General features: G+C 47.7%; 1 protein-coding gene across 2 annotated transcripts in view; it reads left to right on the top strand.

Annotated features, from left to right (window-relative positions):
* Positions 1-13,832, top strand: part of LOC118364675 (ras-associating and dilute domain-containing protein-like) — a 34,315-nt gene extending 20,483 nt beyond the window's left edge. The window contains exons 10-15 of one of the 2 annotated variants that reach the window (XM_052519087.1): positions 315-459; positions 2,401-2,564; positions 2,728-3,115; positions 11,419-11,570; positions 12,421-12,560; positions 12,735-13,832. In XM_052519087.1, coding sequence (XP_052375047.1) covers positions 315-459; positions 2,401-2,564; positions 2,728-3,115; positions 11,419-11,570; positions 12,421-12,560; positions 12,735-12,834 — 1,089 coding nt within the window. In that variant the 3' untranslated portion in view covers positions 12,835-13,832. Of the gene's footprint in view, positions 1-314; positions 460-2,400; positions 2,565-2,727; positions 3,116-11,415; positions 11,571-12,420; positions 12,561-12,734 lie in introns of both variants that reach the window. The other variant, XM_052519086.1, reaches the window with a different exon arrangement.
* The last annotated feature ends 272 nt before the right edge of the window (positions 13,833-14,104 follow it).

Raw genomic sequence — 14,104 nt, 5'->3', positions numbered from 1 at the left:
TAATGAATTCATCACCACATAATCTGACACAAATATGTAATTACAGTACTTGGACAGATTTTTGGTTTGAAATATTTTTTGCACGAATAGCTTTGTGTTGAAATGACCCCACTGAGGAAATGCTACCCTGTCATTTATAGTTTCACGAACAACAATGACATCAAACAGGTCTGCCAGCTCTTGCATTTAAATGATGCCATGTTTACTCTTTTGTGAAATATGCAATCATATTCCTTGTATCATGGTCCTTGTGCCTGTACTTTGATATTCTTGTAACGTGTGAGTGTACATATGTGTGTGTGTGTGTGTTTCAGGCATCATGGAGCTCTCTGAGGACTGAGTTCATGCCTCTGAACCCAGCCCAACTGCACCACATGCTGAGGGAGTATAACCCAGGCAGGGCCTGTCCTGCAGACTGGAACCCCTCACCAGACGAGGCAGAGGCTGCCCTCAGGACCAGTGAGTGGAACACAGATACAGCAGAGTCACGGCGGGTAGCCAAACAGACACAATGACACGTTCACGTGTATAAACCATATTTTGAAATAAGCAAACACACGTATTTCTTGGACACAAACAAATTCACATAGCCTATGTAGTCTGTACGCTTGTGTACACGTATACAAACGTGTATAAACCATATTTTGAAACAAACAAACACGTATTTCTTGGACAGAAACAAATTCACATAGCCTATGTAGTCTGTACACTTGTGTATACAAAATTACTCTGCCAAGATTCAATCAGATCAGACTGTCGCCCTGATAAGGTTACACGGAACTCAAATCGGCTGAGCGCGTGCGCCATCGTGCATAAATGTATTTTGTCCCCCTACACCAAACGCGATCGCGACAGGTTACGGCAGGTTAAAATATCAACACAAACTCTGAACCAATTACATTAATTTGGGGACAGGTCGAAAAGCACTAAACATTTATGGCAATTTAGCTAGTTAGCTTGCGATTTCTAGCTAATTTGTCCTATTTAGCTAGCTTGCTGTTGCTAGCTAATTTGTCCTGGGATAAAAACATTGAGTTGTTATTTTATCTGAAATGCACAAGGTCCTCTACTTTGACAATTAATCCACACATTAAACGGTCAACCGAATCATTTCTAGTAATCTCTCCTCCTTCCAGGCTTTTTCATCTTTGAACTTATATGGTGATTGGCATCTAAACTTTCATAGTATTAACACGACGACCAGCAACACAGTGCGTCTTTCAATCACCGACGTGGGTATAACCAATGAGGAAATGGCACGTGGGTACCTGCTTCTATAAACCAATGAGGAGATGGCACGTGGGTACCTGCTTCTACAAACCAATGAGGAGATGGGAGAGGCAGGACTTGCAGCGCGATCTGCATCAGAAATAGAAAGGACTTCTATTTTAGCCCTTGGCAATGCAGACGCTCGTTAACGTGCGCAAGCAGTGTGGGTGCAATAATTGAATAATAGATTTCTAAATGTATTTTGCAATGTGACGCGAGTGGTGTAGTCAGGGTATTAGTAACTAGAGGCCTATTCCCTGTTGTGTCTGAGAGTGGCTGTAACGTTCTTGGTGTAGTGGGTGAGAAGTCAGGCGCAGGGAGCAGAGTTCAGGGTAGTGCCACTTTAATGCACAAAACGGCGAACATAAGCCAACCCCACAAAAACACAGGGCGCACAACAAAACAAATGCCCCAAACAAGGGGACATAACCCCATGAAAATGGGAAACACGTAACCCACAGACGTGCACACAAGTTACACAAAAACAATCCCTCACAAAGAGCAGGCGGGCCTACCGGTAATAAAGCCCGACTAATCAGCCTAAAACAAAAACAGGTGAAACCAATAAACAGAAAGGGGAGAAAGGATCAGTGGCAACTAGTAGGCCGGTGACGACGACCGCCGAGCGCCACCCGAACAGGAAGGGGTGCCACCTTCGGTAGGAGTTGTGACAGTGGCTGAGTGTGTTCCCCAGAGTAATCCTGTCTGCCTGCCCCAGTCTAACTCTAAATTGGAGCATGAGTACAGGGGGAGGTTAGAGAGGAGAACCCTGTCCAGCCCAATCAGTCTCACCACAGAGTTAACACTCAAATCCGCCCCTCGCAATATAGGACTTGGCACCTGTCTCCCTTCTCTGTCCCCTGTCACCTCACCTCTTCTGTGTGAATGGCCCAACCCCCGCTGGCACCCCCTGGGGGGAACTTCATCTTGTCCTAGAGGCCATGACTGTCTTTCTTTAACTTGATAATCTAAAGGATTAACCTAGAAATCAGATGTAATTAAGTTAATGAAGTAAAATAACAAGTATAAATAATGTAGTGTACACCGTGAGAAAGCGCTTTCAGAGCTTCTGTTGTAATCTTTTCACGTCTTCTGTCTTTTATGATGTCCTGTATTTCCCTCCTCCTCTAGCTGGAATCCTGGAGAGTTTCGACAACCACCCTCCCCTTATCCTGCCCAGCAACACCTTCCACCTGGAGTTGGGTAAACCAATCACGGAACCCGCTCTGTTTGAGCAGCTCGGCCATCTGCAGGACTTCATCCGTAGTCTCCCCACCAGTCAAACAACACAGCAGGTAACCACCTATCTGACCTTCTGACTCTGTGTACCCAGAATTTACAAATATACAATCTAATGAGAGGCCAGTGGCCACCCTGGGCTGGTGGTGCTCAGTAAATGAGACATTTTACCTTTGATGTTTTTCCATCTCTGTTTTATTGACTTCTTCCTCCCTTCAGGCACTCAGCGGGACAGCTACAGACGCCAAGTCTGCGACCTCGCGCTCCTCGCCCTCTGTCACAGTGGTGGTCCCTGACCCAGTTCCCCGCCCCTCGCTCAGGGCAGAGGTGGACTCTTTGAGCCCTGCGGCGCCCCCTCAGGCCCGGGGGTCTCATGGTGACCTAAGCTGCTGCCTGGCAGAGGCAGAGTTGGCCCACAAGCTGAAGAGTCTGGAGCTGCAGAACGCCCTACCTAGGAGTAGCCAGGCTGACCTGGGATGCCACAAGAGCCTGGCTCTAGACCCCTCCTGCCTGCTGACGCCCCCCAACACCCCCCAGGGCATGGGCCTGTCTCAGTCTGAGCTGGAGGCAGACCTGCAGGAGGGAGCAGCACGGCAGCACAGGAAAGGTAACACAGAGGGCTATGTCATACAGTCAGGCTACATACAGAGCATTCAGTTACAATACAAACAGCTCTGATTGATAGAAAAGAAGCATAAAAAGCCATGTGTCAGCTGAAGTGTGTTATTGACCAATCATAACAGAGGATTGATGATGCTGTAACAGTGGGGGGCACATACTGTACATAGTAATACTAAAAGAAACAGATCCTGTCTCAATCACATTGGATGAATTATGAAGACAAAGAATAACAGAGGATCCCTTCATGGCCTTTCCCTCCCTCTGCGGGTTTTGATTAAAGTGTTGTAAAACTCCTGTCACAGCAAATACAGCCACCTCGGCTCACATGGTGGCTCATGTACCTAACCCCTGGAGTTAGGTCGCTAGTGCCTCCCTCGTAATATCAACCCACCAATGACTGACAGGCTCCATTAAAGGAAGAATTTGTCTGTTTGACCCGGGAGACCCTGGTGCATATTTGTCCCCAGTGGCTCCAGGTTGACACAAGGTGCTTGATATGACAGGAGGAGGAGGAGGAGAGCTCTCATCCTCCCGTCATCTCTTCAACCCTATTGACTTTGGATAGAAACTACAGGTCATTGGAGGAATAAAGAGCTGTTCTGGCTGTGTAAAGGTCGTGTTCTCTCTGTAGGGTGGATTCCATGTGTAGAGGAATGGCCATTTTCTCCTCAGGCTTATTGTTTTTTGAAGCTCTGCTCATGAGGTCATCTGTAGGAGTGGATGGGAGGGGAAAGCGAGCAGACTGCTCTCTGGTTATGATTTATTCTGTGGTGGAGGAGTTGAGCTGAGAAAGGGGAGGAAAGCACTAAACATCTTATTCCGTAACTGGGAGGGACACTTCCAGGGTTAACTTCCAGGGATAACAATGACGTCCCCCTCCCTAAAGCAGGTCAGCTTTCTCTAGCGATGTCTCAAACAATGTGTAAGATTCTAACACTTTTATATATGTCCTATACCAGCCATACTCAACAGGCGGACCACAGTCCGGATAAAGTTCCTCTTGTTATGTCCTTCACTGACAGACCTTAGAGAGCTATTTATAACCTGTCAGAAATGTTCAGTGGATTACTACTAGCCCATGTGAGCTAGATGGGTAAATTAGACTAACCAGCTATCTAAATCCTGTAGTTACCATGGCCAGATTACGTGCCCAGGGGCCTCAACACCAGCGGCCCGCATTGATTTTGTTCAGTTACTCAGGTATCATATGAACACACAGAAATGTCAAAATGTGTAGAATATCAAGAAATTAGCTTTAAAACGTCAAAATGCGTAGAATTTCAGGAAATTAGGTTTAAACTGACAACATTTTCTCTCAGCCAGCAATGTGGCTGTGAACAATTTAAACAGTTTGAGATTGCATGGGTTGGGAGGTGGGGGTTTGCTACTATGCCGATTAATGACAATACCTATCCGGACCTTTGCCACCTAGGAAATGTGTGTGACCACCGGACATTCTCAAATAGTAGTCTAGTGCGCCTGTCCTATACAGTACATTGACCTTTTCTCAAGGGATACAATCGTTGAGTCAAACACCTAGCAAAAGAGAGTGAGTCTAAACGTTTGATGCCACTTTATCTAAAACATTGTGAGAATCCTGAATGTTTCTGATTTCATATACCACAGTCCCAGGTCATATCCAAACAACAGGTTAGATAATAAAAGCCTGTTAGTCCAGTAGAATCTTTCCTGTTGATTAACACCAGATAATTCCCTCAACTCTAAATCAGAGACAAACACTCTGTGTAACACTTGATTGTGTGTAAGTGCTTACCGCCTGCTTAAAGCTTCCTGGCCCCCTGTGTGGTTGTGTGTAAGTGCTTACCGCCTGCTTAAAGCTTCCTGGCCCCCTGTGTGGTTGTGTGTAAGTGCTTACCGCCTGCTTAAAGCTTCCTGGCCCCCTGTGTGGTTGTGTGTAAGTGCTTACCGCCTGCTTAAAGCTTCCTGGCCCCCTGTGTGGTTGTGTGTAAGTGCTTACCGCCTGCTTAAAGCTTCCTGGCCCCCTGTGTGGTTGTGTGTAAGTGCTTACTGCCTGCTTAAAGCTTCCTGACCCCCTGTGTGGTTGTGTGTAAGTGCTTACCGCCTGCTTAAAGCTTCCTGGCCCCCTGTGTGGTTGTGTGTAAGTGCTTACCGCCTGCTTAAAGCTTCCTGACCCCCTGTGTGGTTGTGTGTAAGTGCTTACCGCCTGCTTAAAGCTTCCTGGCCCCCTGTGTGGTTGTGTGTAAGTGCTTACCGCCTGCTTAAAGCTTCCTGACCCCCTGTGTGGTTGTGTGTAAGTGCTTACCGCCTGCTTAAAGCTTCCTGGCCCCCTGTGTGGTTGTGTGTAAGTGCTTACCGCCTGCTTAAAGCTTCCTGACCCCCTGTGTGGTTGTGTGTAAGTGCTTACCGCCTGCTTAAAGCTTCCTGGCCCCCTGTGTGGTTGTGTGTAAGTGCTTACCGCCTGCTTAAAGCTTCCTGGCCCCCTGTGTGGTTGTGTGTAAGTGCTTACCACCTGCTTAAAGCTTCCTGGCCCCCTGTGTGGTTGTGTGTAAGTGCTTACCGCCTGCTTAAAGCTTCCTGGCCCCCTGTGTGGTTGTGTGTAAGTGATTACCGCCTGCTTAAAGCTTCCTGGCCCCCTGTGTGGTTGTGTGTAAGTGATTACCGCCTGCTTAAAGCTCCCTGACCCCCTGTGTGGTTGTGTGTAAATAAGGCTTTACTAAAGCCTCCATTTTGTTGATCATAATCAGAACTCATTACGATCAATGGCCCTTGTCTTTATACGGGCTCTATGGTTTAATAGTTTGTCATCAACCTAAGATATTGTTATGAAAATGATGTACTATTGAACATTACCCACTTTCACAGAAATATTCTCTAATCATGTCATTTACCTGGTTATGACATTGGCCATAGCTTCCCACCATGTATTACTGTGGCTTCCCAGTCACATAGAGTGCTCCTGCTCTCTGCTCAACCTCGGTGGTTTTGGGCGCTAACGGTAATTTACCGCTATTTTGGTAGCATTGCTAATCCTTTAATCTGTACCAAGAATTACAGAGAGGTGGTGATGTCAGGAGAGAAAAGATCAGTGGCTGACCCGTCATGGGAATTTACAGTTGGGTTGGTGCATGGAATCTTAATCGGGACAGGCATTGTCCAGAGCAGGTCCTGTATGGGGGGCAGATGGGCTCGGGCTGGGGGAGAGCAGGGGAGACCAGAGGGGGACCGGGGGAGACTAGGGGGAGACTAGGGGAGACCATGGGGAGACTAGGGGGAGACTAGGGGACACCAGGGAGAGACTAGGGGAGAGCAGGGGGACACCAGGGGGAGACTAGGGGACACCAGGGAGAGACTAGGGGAGAGCAGGGGGACACCAGGGGGAGAGCAGGGGAGACCAGGGGGAGACTAGGGGAGAGCAGGGGGACACCAGGGGGAGACTAGGGAGACTAGGGGAGAGCAGGGGGAGACTAGGGGAGACCAGGGGGAGACTAGGGGAGACCAGGGGGACACCAGGGGGAGACTAGGGGAGACCAGGGGGAGACTAGGGGAGAGCAGGGGGACACCAGGGGGAGACTAGGGGAGAGCAGGGGGACACCAGGGGGAGACTAGGGGAGAGCAGGGGGACACCAGGGGGAGACCAGGGGAGAGCAGGGGGAGAGCAGGGGGAGACCAAGGGAGACCAGGGGGAGACTAGGGGAGAGCAGGGGGACACCAGGGGGAGACTAGGGGAGACCAGGGGGAGACTAGGGGAGAGCAGGGGGACACCAGGGGGAGACATGGGAGAGCAGGGGGACACCAGGGGAGAGCAGGGTGAGAGCAGGGGGACACCAGGGGTAGACTAGGGGAGAGCAGGGGGACACCAGGGGGAGACCAGGGGAGAGCAGGGTGAGAGCAGGGGGACACCAGGGGGAGACTAGGGGAGAGCAGGGGGACACCAGGGGGAGACCAGGGGAGAGCAGGGTGAGAGCAGGGGGACACCAGGGGGAGACCAAGGGAGACCAGGGGGAGACTAGGGGAGAGCAGGGGGACACCAGGGGGAGACTAGGGGAGAGCAGGGGGACACCAGGGGGAGACCAGGGGAGAGCAGGGGGAGAGCAGGGGGAGACCAGGGGAGAGCAGGGGGACACCAGGGGGAGACCAAGGGAGAGCAAGGGGGAGAGCAGGGGGACACCAAATCAAATCATTTCCAATTTTAGTTGTCACATACACATGGTTAGCAGATGTTAATGCGAGTGTAGCGAAATGCTTGTGCTTCTAGTTCCGACAATGCAGTAATAACCAACAAGTAATCTAACTAACAATTCCAAAACTACTGTCTTATACACAGTGTAAGGGGATAAAGAATATGTACATAAGGATATATGAATGAGTGATGGTACAGGGCAGCATAGGCAAGATACAGTAGATGGTATCGAGTACAGTACATACATATGAGATGAGTATGTAAACAAAGTGGCATAGTTAAAGTGGCTAGTGATACATGTATTACATAAGGATGCAGTCGATGATATAGAGTACAGTATATACGTATGCATATGAGATGAATAATGTAGGGTAAGTAACATTATATAAGGTAGCATTGTTTAAAGTGGCGAGTGATATATTTACATAATTTCCCATCAATTCCCATTATTAAAGTGGCTGGAGTTGAGTCAGTGTCAATGTCAGTGTGTTGGCAGCAGCCACTCAATGTTAGTGGTGGCTGTTTAACAGTCTGATGGCCTTGAGATAGAAGCTGTTTTTCAGTCTCTCGGTCCCAGCTTTGATGCACCTGTACTGACCTCGCCTTCTGGATGATAGCGGGGTGAACAGGCAGTGGCTCGGGTGGTTGATGTCCTTGATGATCTTTATGGCCTTCCTGTAACATCGGGTGGTGTAGGTGTCCTGGAGGGCAGGTAGTTTGCCCCCGGTTATGCGTTGTGCAGACCTCACTACCCTCTGGAGAGCCTTACGGTTGAGGGCGGAGCAGTTGCCGTACCAGGCGGTGATACAGCCCGCCAGGATGCTCTCGATTGTGCATCTGTAGAAGTTTGTGAGTGCTTTTGGTGACAAGCCGAATTTCTTCAGCCTCCTGAGGTTGAAGAGGCGCTGCTGCGCCTTCTTCACGATGCTGTCTGTGTGAGTGGACCAATTCAGTTTGTCTGTGATGTGTATGCCGAGGATGTGGATAGGGGGGTGTTCCCTCTGCTGTTTCCTGAAGTCCACAATCATCTCCTTAGTTTTGTTGACGTTGAGTGTGAGGTTATTTTCCTGACACCACACTCCGAGGGCCCTCACCTCCTCCCTGTAGGCCGTCTCGTCGTTGTTGGTAATCAAGCCTACCACTGTTGTGTCGTCCGCAAACTTGATGATTGAGTTGGAGGCGTGCGTGGCCACGTAGTCGTGGGTGAACAGGGAGTACAGGAGAGGGCTCAGAACGCACCCTTGTGGGGCCCCCGTGTTGAGGATCAGCGGGGAGGAGATGTTGTTGCCTACCCTCACCACCTGGGGGCGGCCCGTCAGGAAGTCCAGTACCCAGTTGCACAGGGCGGGGTCGAGACCCAGGGTCTCGAGCTTGATGACGAGCTTGGAGGGCACTATGGTGTTAAATGCCGAGCTGTAGTCGATGAACAGCATTCTCACATAGGTATTCCTCTTGTCCAGATGGGTTAGGGCAGTGTGCAGTGTGGTTGAGATTGCATCGTCTGTGGACCTATTTGGGCGGTAAGCAAATTGGAGTGGGTCTAGGGTGTCAGGTAGGGTGGAGGTGATATGGTCCTTGACTAGTCTCTCAAAGCACTTCATGATGACGGAAGTGAGTGCTACGGGGCGGTAGTCGTTTAGCTCAGTTACCTTAGCTTTCTTGGGAACAGGAACAATGGTGGCCCTCTTGAAGCATGTGGGAACAGCAGACTGGTATAGGGATTGATTGAATATGTCTGTAAACACACCGGCCAGCTGGTCTGCGCATGCTCTGAGGGCGCGGCTGGGGATGCCTTCTGGGCCTGCAGCCTTGCGGGCGTTAACACGTTTAAATGTCTTACTCACCTCGGCTGCAGTGAAGGCTGCAGTGAAGGAGAGACCGCATGTTTTCGTTGCAGGCCATGTCAGTGGCACTGTATTGTCCTCAAAGCGGGCAAAAAAGTTATTTAGTCTGCCTGGGAGCAAGACATCCTGGTCCGTGACTGGGCTGGGTTTCTTCTTGTAGTCCGTGATTGACTGTAGACCCTGCCACATGCCTCTTGTGTCTGAGCCGTTGAATTGAGATTCTACTTTGTCTCTGTACTGACGCTTAGTTTGTTTGATAGCCTTGCGGAGGGAATAGCTGCACTGTTTGTATTCGGTCATGTTACCAGACACCTTGCCCTGATTAAAAGCAGTGGTTCGCGCTTTCAGTTTCACACGAATGCTGCCATCAATCCACGGTTTCTGGTTAGGGAATGTTTTAATCGTTGCTATGGGAACGACATCTTCAACGCACGTTCTTATGAACTCACACACCGAATCAGCGTATTCGTCAATATTGTTATCTGACGCAATACGAAACATGTCCCAGTCCACGTGATGGAAGCAGTCTTGGAGTGTGGAGTCAGCTTGGTCGGACCAGCGTTGGACAGACCTCACTGTGGGAGCCTCTTGTTTAAGTTTCTGTCTGTAGGCAGGGATCAACAAAATGGAGTCGTGGTCAGCTTTTCCGAAAGGGGGGCGGGGCAGGACCTTATATGCGGAAGTTAGAGTAACAATGATCCAAGGTTTTACCACCCCTGGTTGCGCAATCGATATGCTGATAAAATTTAGGGAGTCTTGTTTTCAGATTAGCTTTGTTAAAATCCCCAGCTACAATGAATGCAGCCTCCGGATAAATGGTTTCCAGTTTGCAAAGAGTTAAATAAAGTTCGTTCAGAGCCATCGATGTGTCTGCTTGGGGGGGATATATACGGCTGTGATTATAATCGAAGAGAATTCTCTTGGTAGATAATGCGGTCTACATTTGATTGTGAGGAATTCTAAATCAGGTGAACAGAAGGATTTGAGTTCCTGTATGTTTCTTTCATCACACCATGTCTCGTTAGTCATGAGGCATACGCCCCCGCCACTCTTCTTACCAGGAAGATGTTTGTTTCTGTCGGCGCGATGCGTGGAGAAACCCGCTGGCTGCACCGCCCCGGATATCGTCTCTCCAGTGAGCCATGTTTCCGTGAAGCAAAGAACGTTACAGTCTCTGATGTCTCTCTGGAATGCTACCCTTGCTCGGATTTCATCAACCTTGTTGTCAAGAGACTGGACATTGGCAAGAAGAATGCTAGGGAGTGGTGCACGGTGTGCCCGTCTCCGGAGTCTGATCAGAAGACCGCCTCGTTTCCCTCTTTTTCGGAGTCGTTTTTTGGGGTCGCTGCATGGAATCAATTCCGTTGACCTGTTTGTAAGGCAGAACACAGGATCCGCGTCGCGGAAAACATATTCTTGGTCGTACTGATGGTGAGTTGACGCTGATCTTGGGGGGGAGCAGGGAGACACCAGGGGGAGACCAGGGGAGAGCAGGGGGACACCAGGGCAAGGGGGGTGAAAGTGTAGGGCATGCTGGTGGTACTGTTGCTGGTGGCGAGGTTGTTGTGACAGGATAAATACACCACAGAGCACCAGACCATCCTGAGGAAGAGCTTTCCAAAGGCCCCAAAGCTTTACATGTAGAGCTTGTTCTCAGTGGGGTTCTGTATGGTTCTCATTACAACGTCTATGCATTTAGTGGACTCCCCACAGTTTTATAGCACTCCGACTTTACATGATTTTTATATGGAGTCCAAATGCAACATTTGTGTTCAATATTAGTGGTAGTTATATGTATGTTGAGGAGATCCAACCAACTGCGTGTCCCTCCGGAGCAGCTCAGATGAACCTCCAGTCTTTGATCCATATATATTCCTATTGGTAGAAATAATAATCCTTATAACACTAATGCCTTGTGAACTTCTCTTTCATATGACTAGACAGACAGACAGACAGACAGACAGACAGACAGACAGACAGACAGACAGACAGAGACAGACAGACAGACAGACAGACAGACAGACAGACAGACAGACAGACAGACAGACAGACAGACAGAGACCCCTAGAAGGTACTGTAGAGGGAAAACCAAAGGGGAACAGACACTACTTTCATGTTTTCTCCTGAAGTAAACCCTGTCTCAAATTGCCACAGTGATATGATTTCTTTATAATTTCATTAAAAGGACCACAATAACAGGAAAAGTATAACTTTAAACAGAGTTAAGGTTGGATTGGATACTGTGTCTAATGTGGGGTGTTCTTGTGTGTGTCTCCTCAGCAGGCAGCTGCCCAAGGGAATGTTCTGAGAGAAGGAATGGGAATGTGGAGGAAGATAATGCAGAGGAAGAGGAGGAAAAAGAGAGGGATGAAGTGTTTACTGTGGAGCTACACAGAGGACCTCATGGTCTAGGCCTGGCACTGGTGGATGGAATGGTGGGTGAAATCCTTGTCTTTATTCCTCCACCTCATCCTTTGTTCATCTCCTTCACCCAAGTCTCATCTTCCTTTTTGTTTCTCTACCTCCCTTATTTTTCACCTCTCTGCATGGGGAAATCAATGAAACTTGAAAAAGCTCTAACATTCTGTTTGGTTACAAAGGTTACATATTCCCCATCATTAACTGTGTTACATCATCATGCATCAAAGGCAGGGAAATCTAGCTTGAAATGAATGATGAGTTGAACTGTGACGTAGATCTCAACTACAGATAGCAAAAAGAGCTGTTGAGCGTGTGTGTGTGTGTGTGTGTGTGTGTGTGTGTGTGTGTGTGTGTGTGTGTGTGTGTGTGTGTGTGTGTGTGTGTGTGTGTGTGTGTGTGTGTGTGTGTGTGTGTGTGTGTGTGTGTGTGTGTGGGCTTAAGCTTGGGTTTACTAACAGGTGTACAACATGTGGTAAATGTGTTAACCTCCTTTTGAAGTCAGCCATTAACCACATTGAGAACACTAAGCTAATTTATAAGAACCGGTAGACTCCTCTATTGCACAATAGGCAGCTGCAATGGTTATTATTACCCTCATTCCAATGTCTACCTTTGGCTTCAAATTCCACTAAAGTGCTGTTTTCATCATTTCATTCATAACAGAAACGTGCCTGGTCTGTGAAAGCCTGTACTCGTGTATATGCATGCAGGTGTAGTGCTGTGGAGGCTTCTATAGCATGTGGTGCCCCCTGTAGGATAGAGATGAAACAGCTGAGATGTTCCTGTAATGATACTATAGTGCAGGTACGGCATGTCTTCAGGCACAACCTCAACGCTTCCTGCATCCTCTTGTGTCCTGTGTAGAAAACACCTCTGAAGATGACTGGGATCTATATCAAGTCAGTGGTACCAGAGTCCCCAGCCGCCCAGTGCCAGAAGCTGAGGTTGGGAGATCGTATCCTGGCTGTGAACGGCATCAGTCTGGTGGGCATGGAATACCACATGTAAGTAGTGTAAGATGGAGACTGGTCTTTACCACCCTGTGTTAATTAAGAAGTTGTAATAGAGTACTGGATATTATTTAGGTAATAAGATTTATAAAACACAACATAGAGTAGTGTCGTTCCCTCCCTCTGTTTAACACACCCTCTGACGTTCTCTCTCGTTCTCTCCGTCAGTGGTAGAGAGCTCATTCGTTCATCTGGAGATGCCCTCAGATTGCTGGTGGCCAAAAATGAGTCCAAATCAACGGGGAAGAGCTCAGTGATCACGTGCTGAGTGGAAGGAAGGTTTCATTGGAGGCTTCCCCAAGTGACCGTTGACCCTCAGAAGGGAGCTTAATCTTCTCTTTTTATCCAATTAAGGAGCTTAGTTGTCTGTCAGTACTTTACGAGACGTGATCCTCAACCAAAGGATAAAAGACACTTGACTGTTTATTTTGTTTTGGTGAATAATCTCTTCTCACTGAGTATTTTAAATGAAGCTTTACTGTACATAGAATGAACAGGAGGACACTGAAATGAGGATGAAACCACTAGACTGAATCCACTATTGCTCAAGTCTTCTCTGAAGCACCCCTTTTGAATGAATGCAATTTCAAACGCAAACACGACATGTGTATCAACATAATGGTCCAGACAGCTTTGCAGAAGTCTTTAAATCTGCATGGTGAGCTGTCCTTCGTACCCAGAAAACACTGGGTTTGGGAGAGTAGAAGAGAACAGTGGTTAAGGCCGTTGTTGCGAGCAGGGTTGAGTTATTTCAGTGTCTTCAAGGACACTATCTACTGACAAATGGCTAGTGCACAGCATTCTGTCTGAAGATTGCTCAGCTTTACAAATGCCAAAACCCATAAGGAGTTATGCAAATATACCATTTTTATAGAACTGTAAATTATAATGTATTTTTTGAGTAAAACTATGACTCATTCTAATGTTGTAGTGGCTGTATACTTTGGATATTTACTGAAGTGTTATTAGTGAAATATTTTCTGAAGCACTACAGTATAACGAAAGGTTGTCATGGACTCTATGGTTATCTATAAGGCATTTCAGTGGATCTCAGTGATAATCTAATATAGATTCCTGGAGGTATCACTGCTCCACATCTCTGACTTTTCCCATGTGGTGACAATGACACTATAACTTATTACTGTTTATGAAATGTTTATAAACAAATGACTCCTTATGACAGTTTTAAGTCAACTATCTCTCTTTAACAGTGTTAAGTCTTCAATTTTATTGATGACAAATAAAAGAGTATTCAATTTTTTTATACTTATATTGTCCAGTATTTTTGAACATATTAAATAAATGTTATTTAGATTTTAAATCAAAATGCAAAATTCCTGAGTTATTCCCCAATCCCTACATTGCCTTCTACCCATAGAGGTTGTTGCCTCAGACGGTACAACCTGCATCCCCAGATGGTTGAACTCTACGACGTGGGACGTAACAAGGCCAAATAAAGCAACGGCACACTTTGGGGTGAATAAGGACTCCAGCTGTTGACCAAGTGCTTTTAAACGGGGGGAGGTAGCAGGGAACCA

The sequence above is a fragment of the Oncorhynchus keta genome, chromosome 5 (assembly GCF_023373465.1).
Source record: "Oncorhynchus keta strain PuntledgeMale-10-30-2019 chromosome 5, Oket_V2, whole genome shotgun sequence".
Taxonomy (NCBI): domain Eukaryota; kingdom Metazoa; phylum Chordata; class Actinopteri; order Salmoniformes; family Salmonidae; genus Oncorhynchus; species Oncorhynchus keta.
Note: the sequence above shows the minus strand (reverse complement) of the source record. Positions and strands in the feature narration are given on the sequence as shown.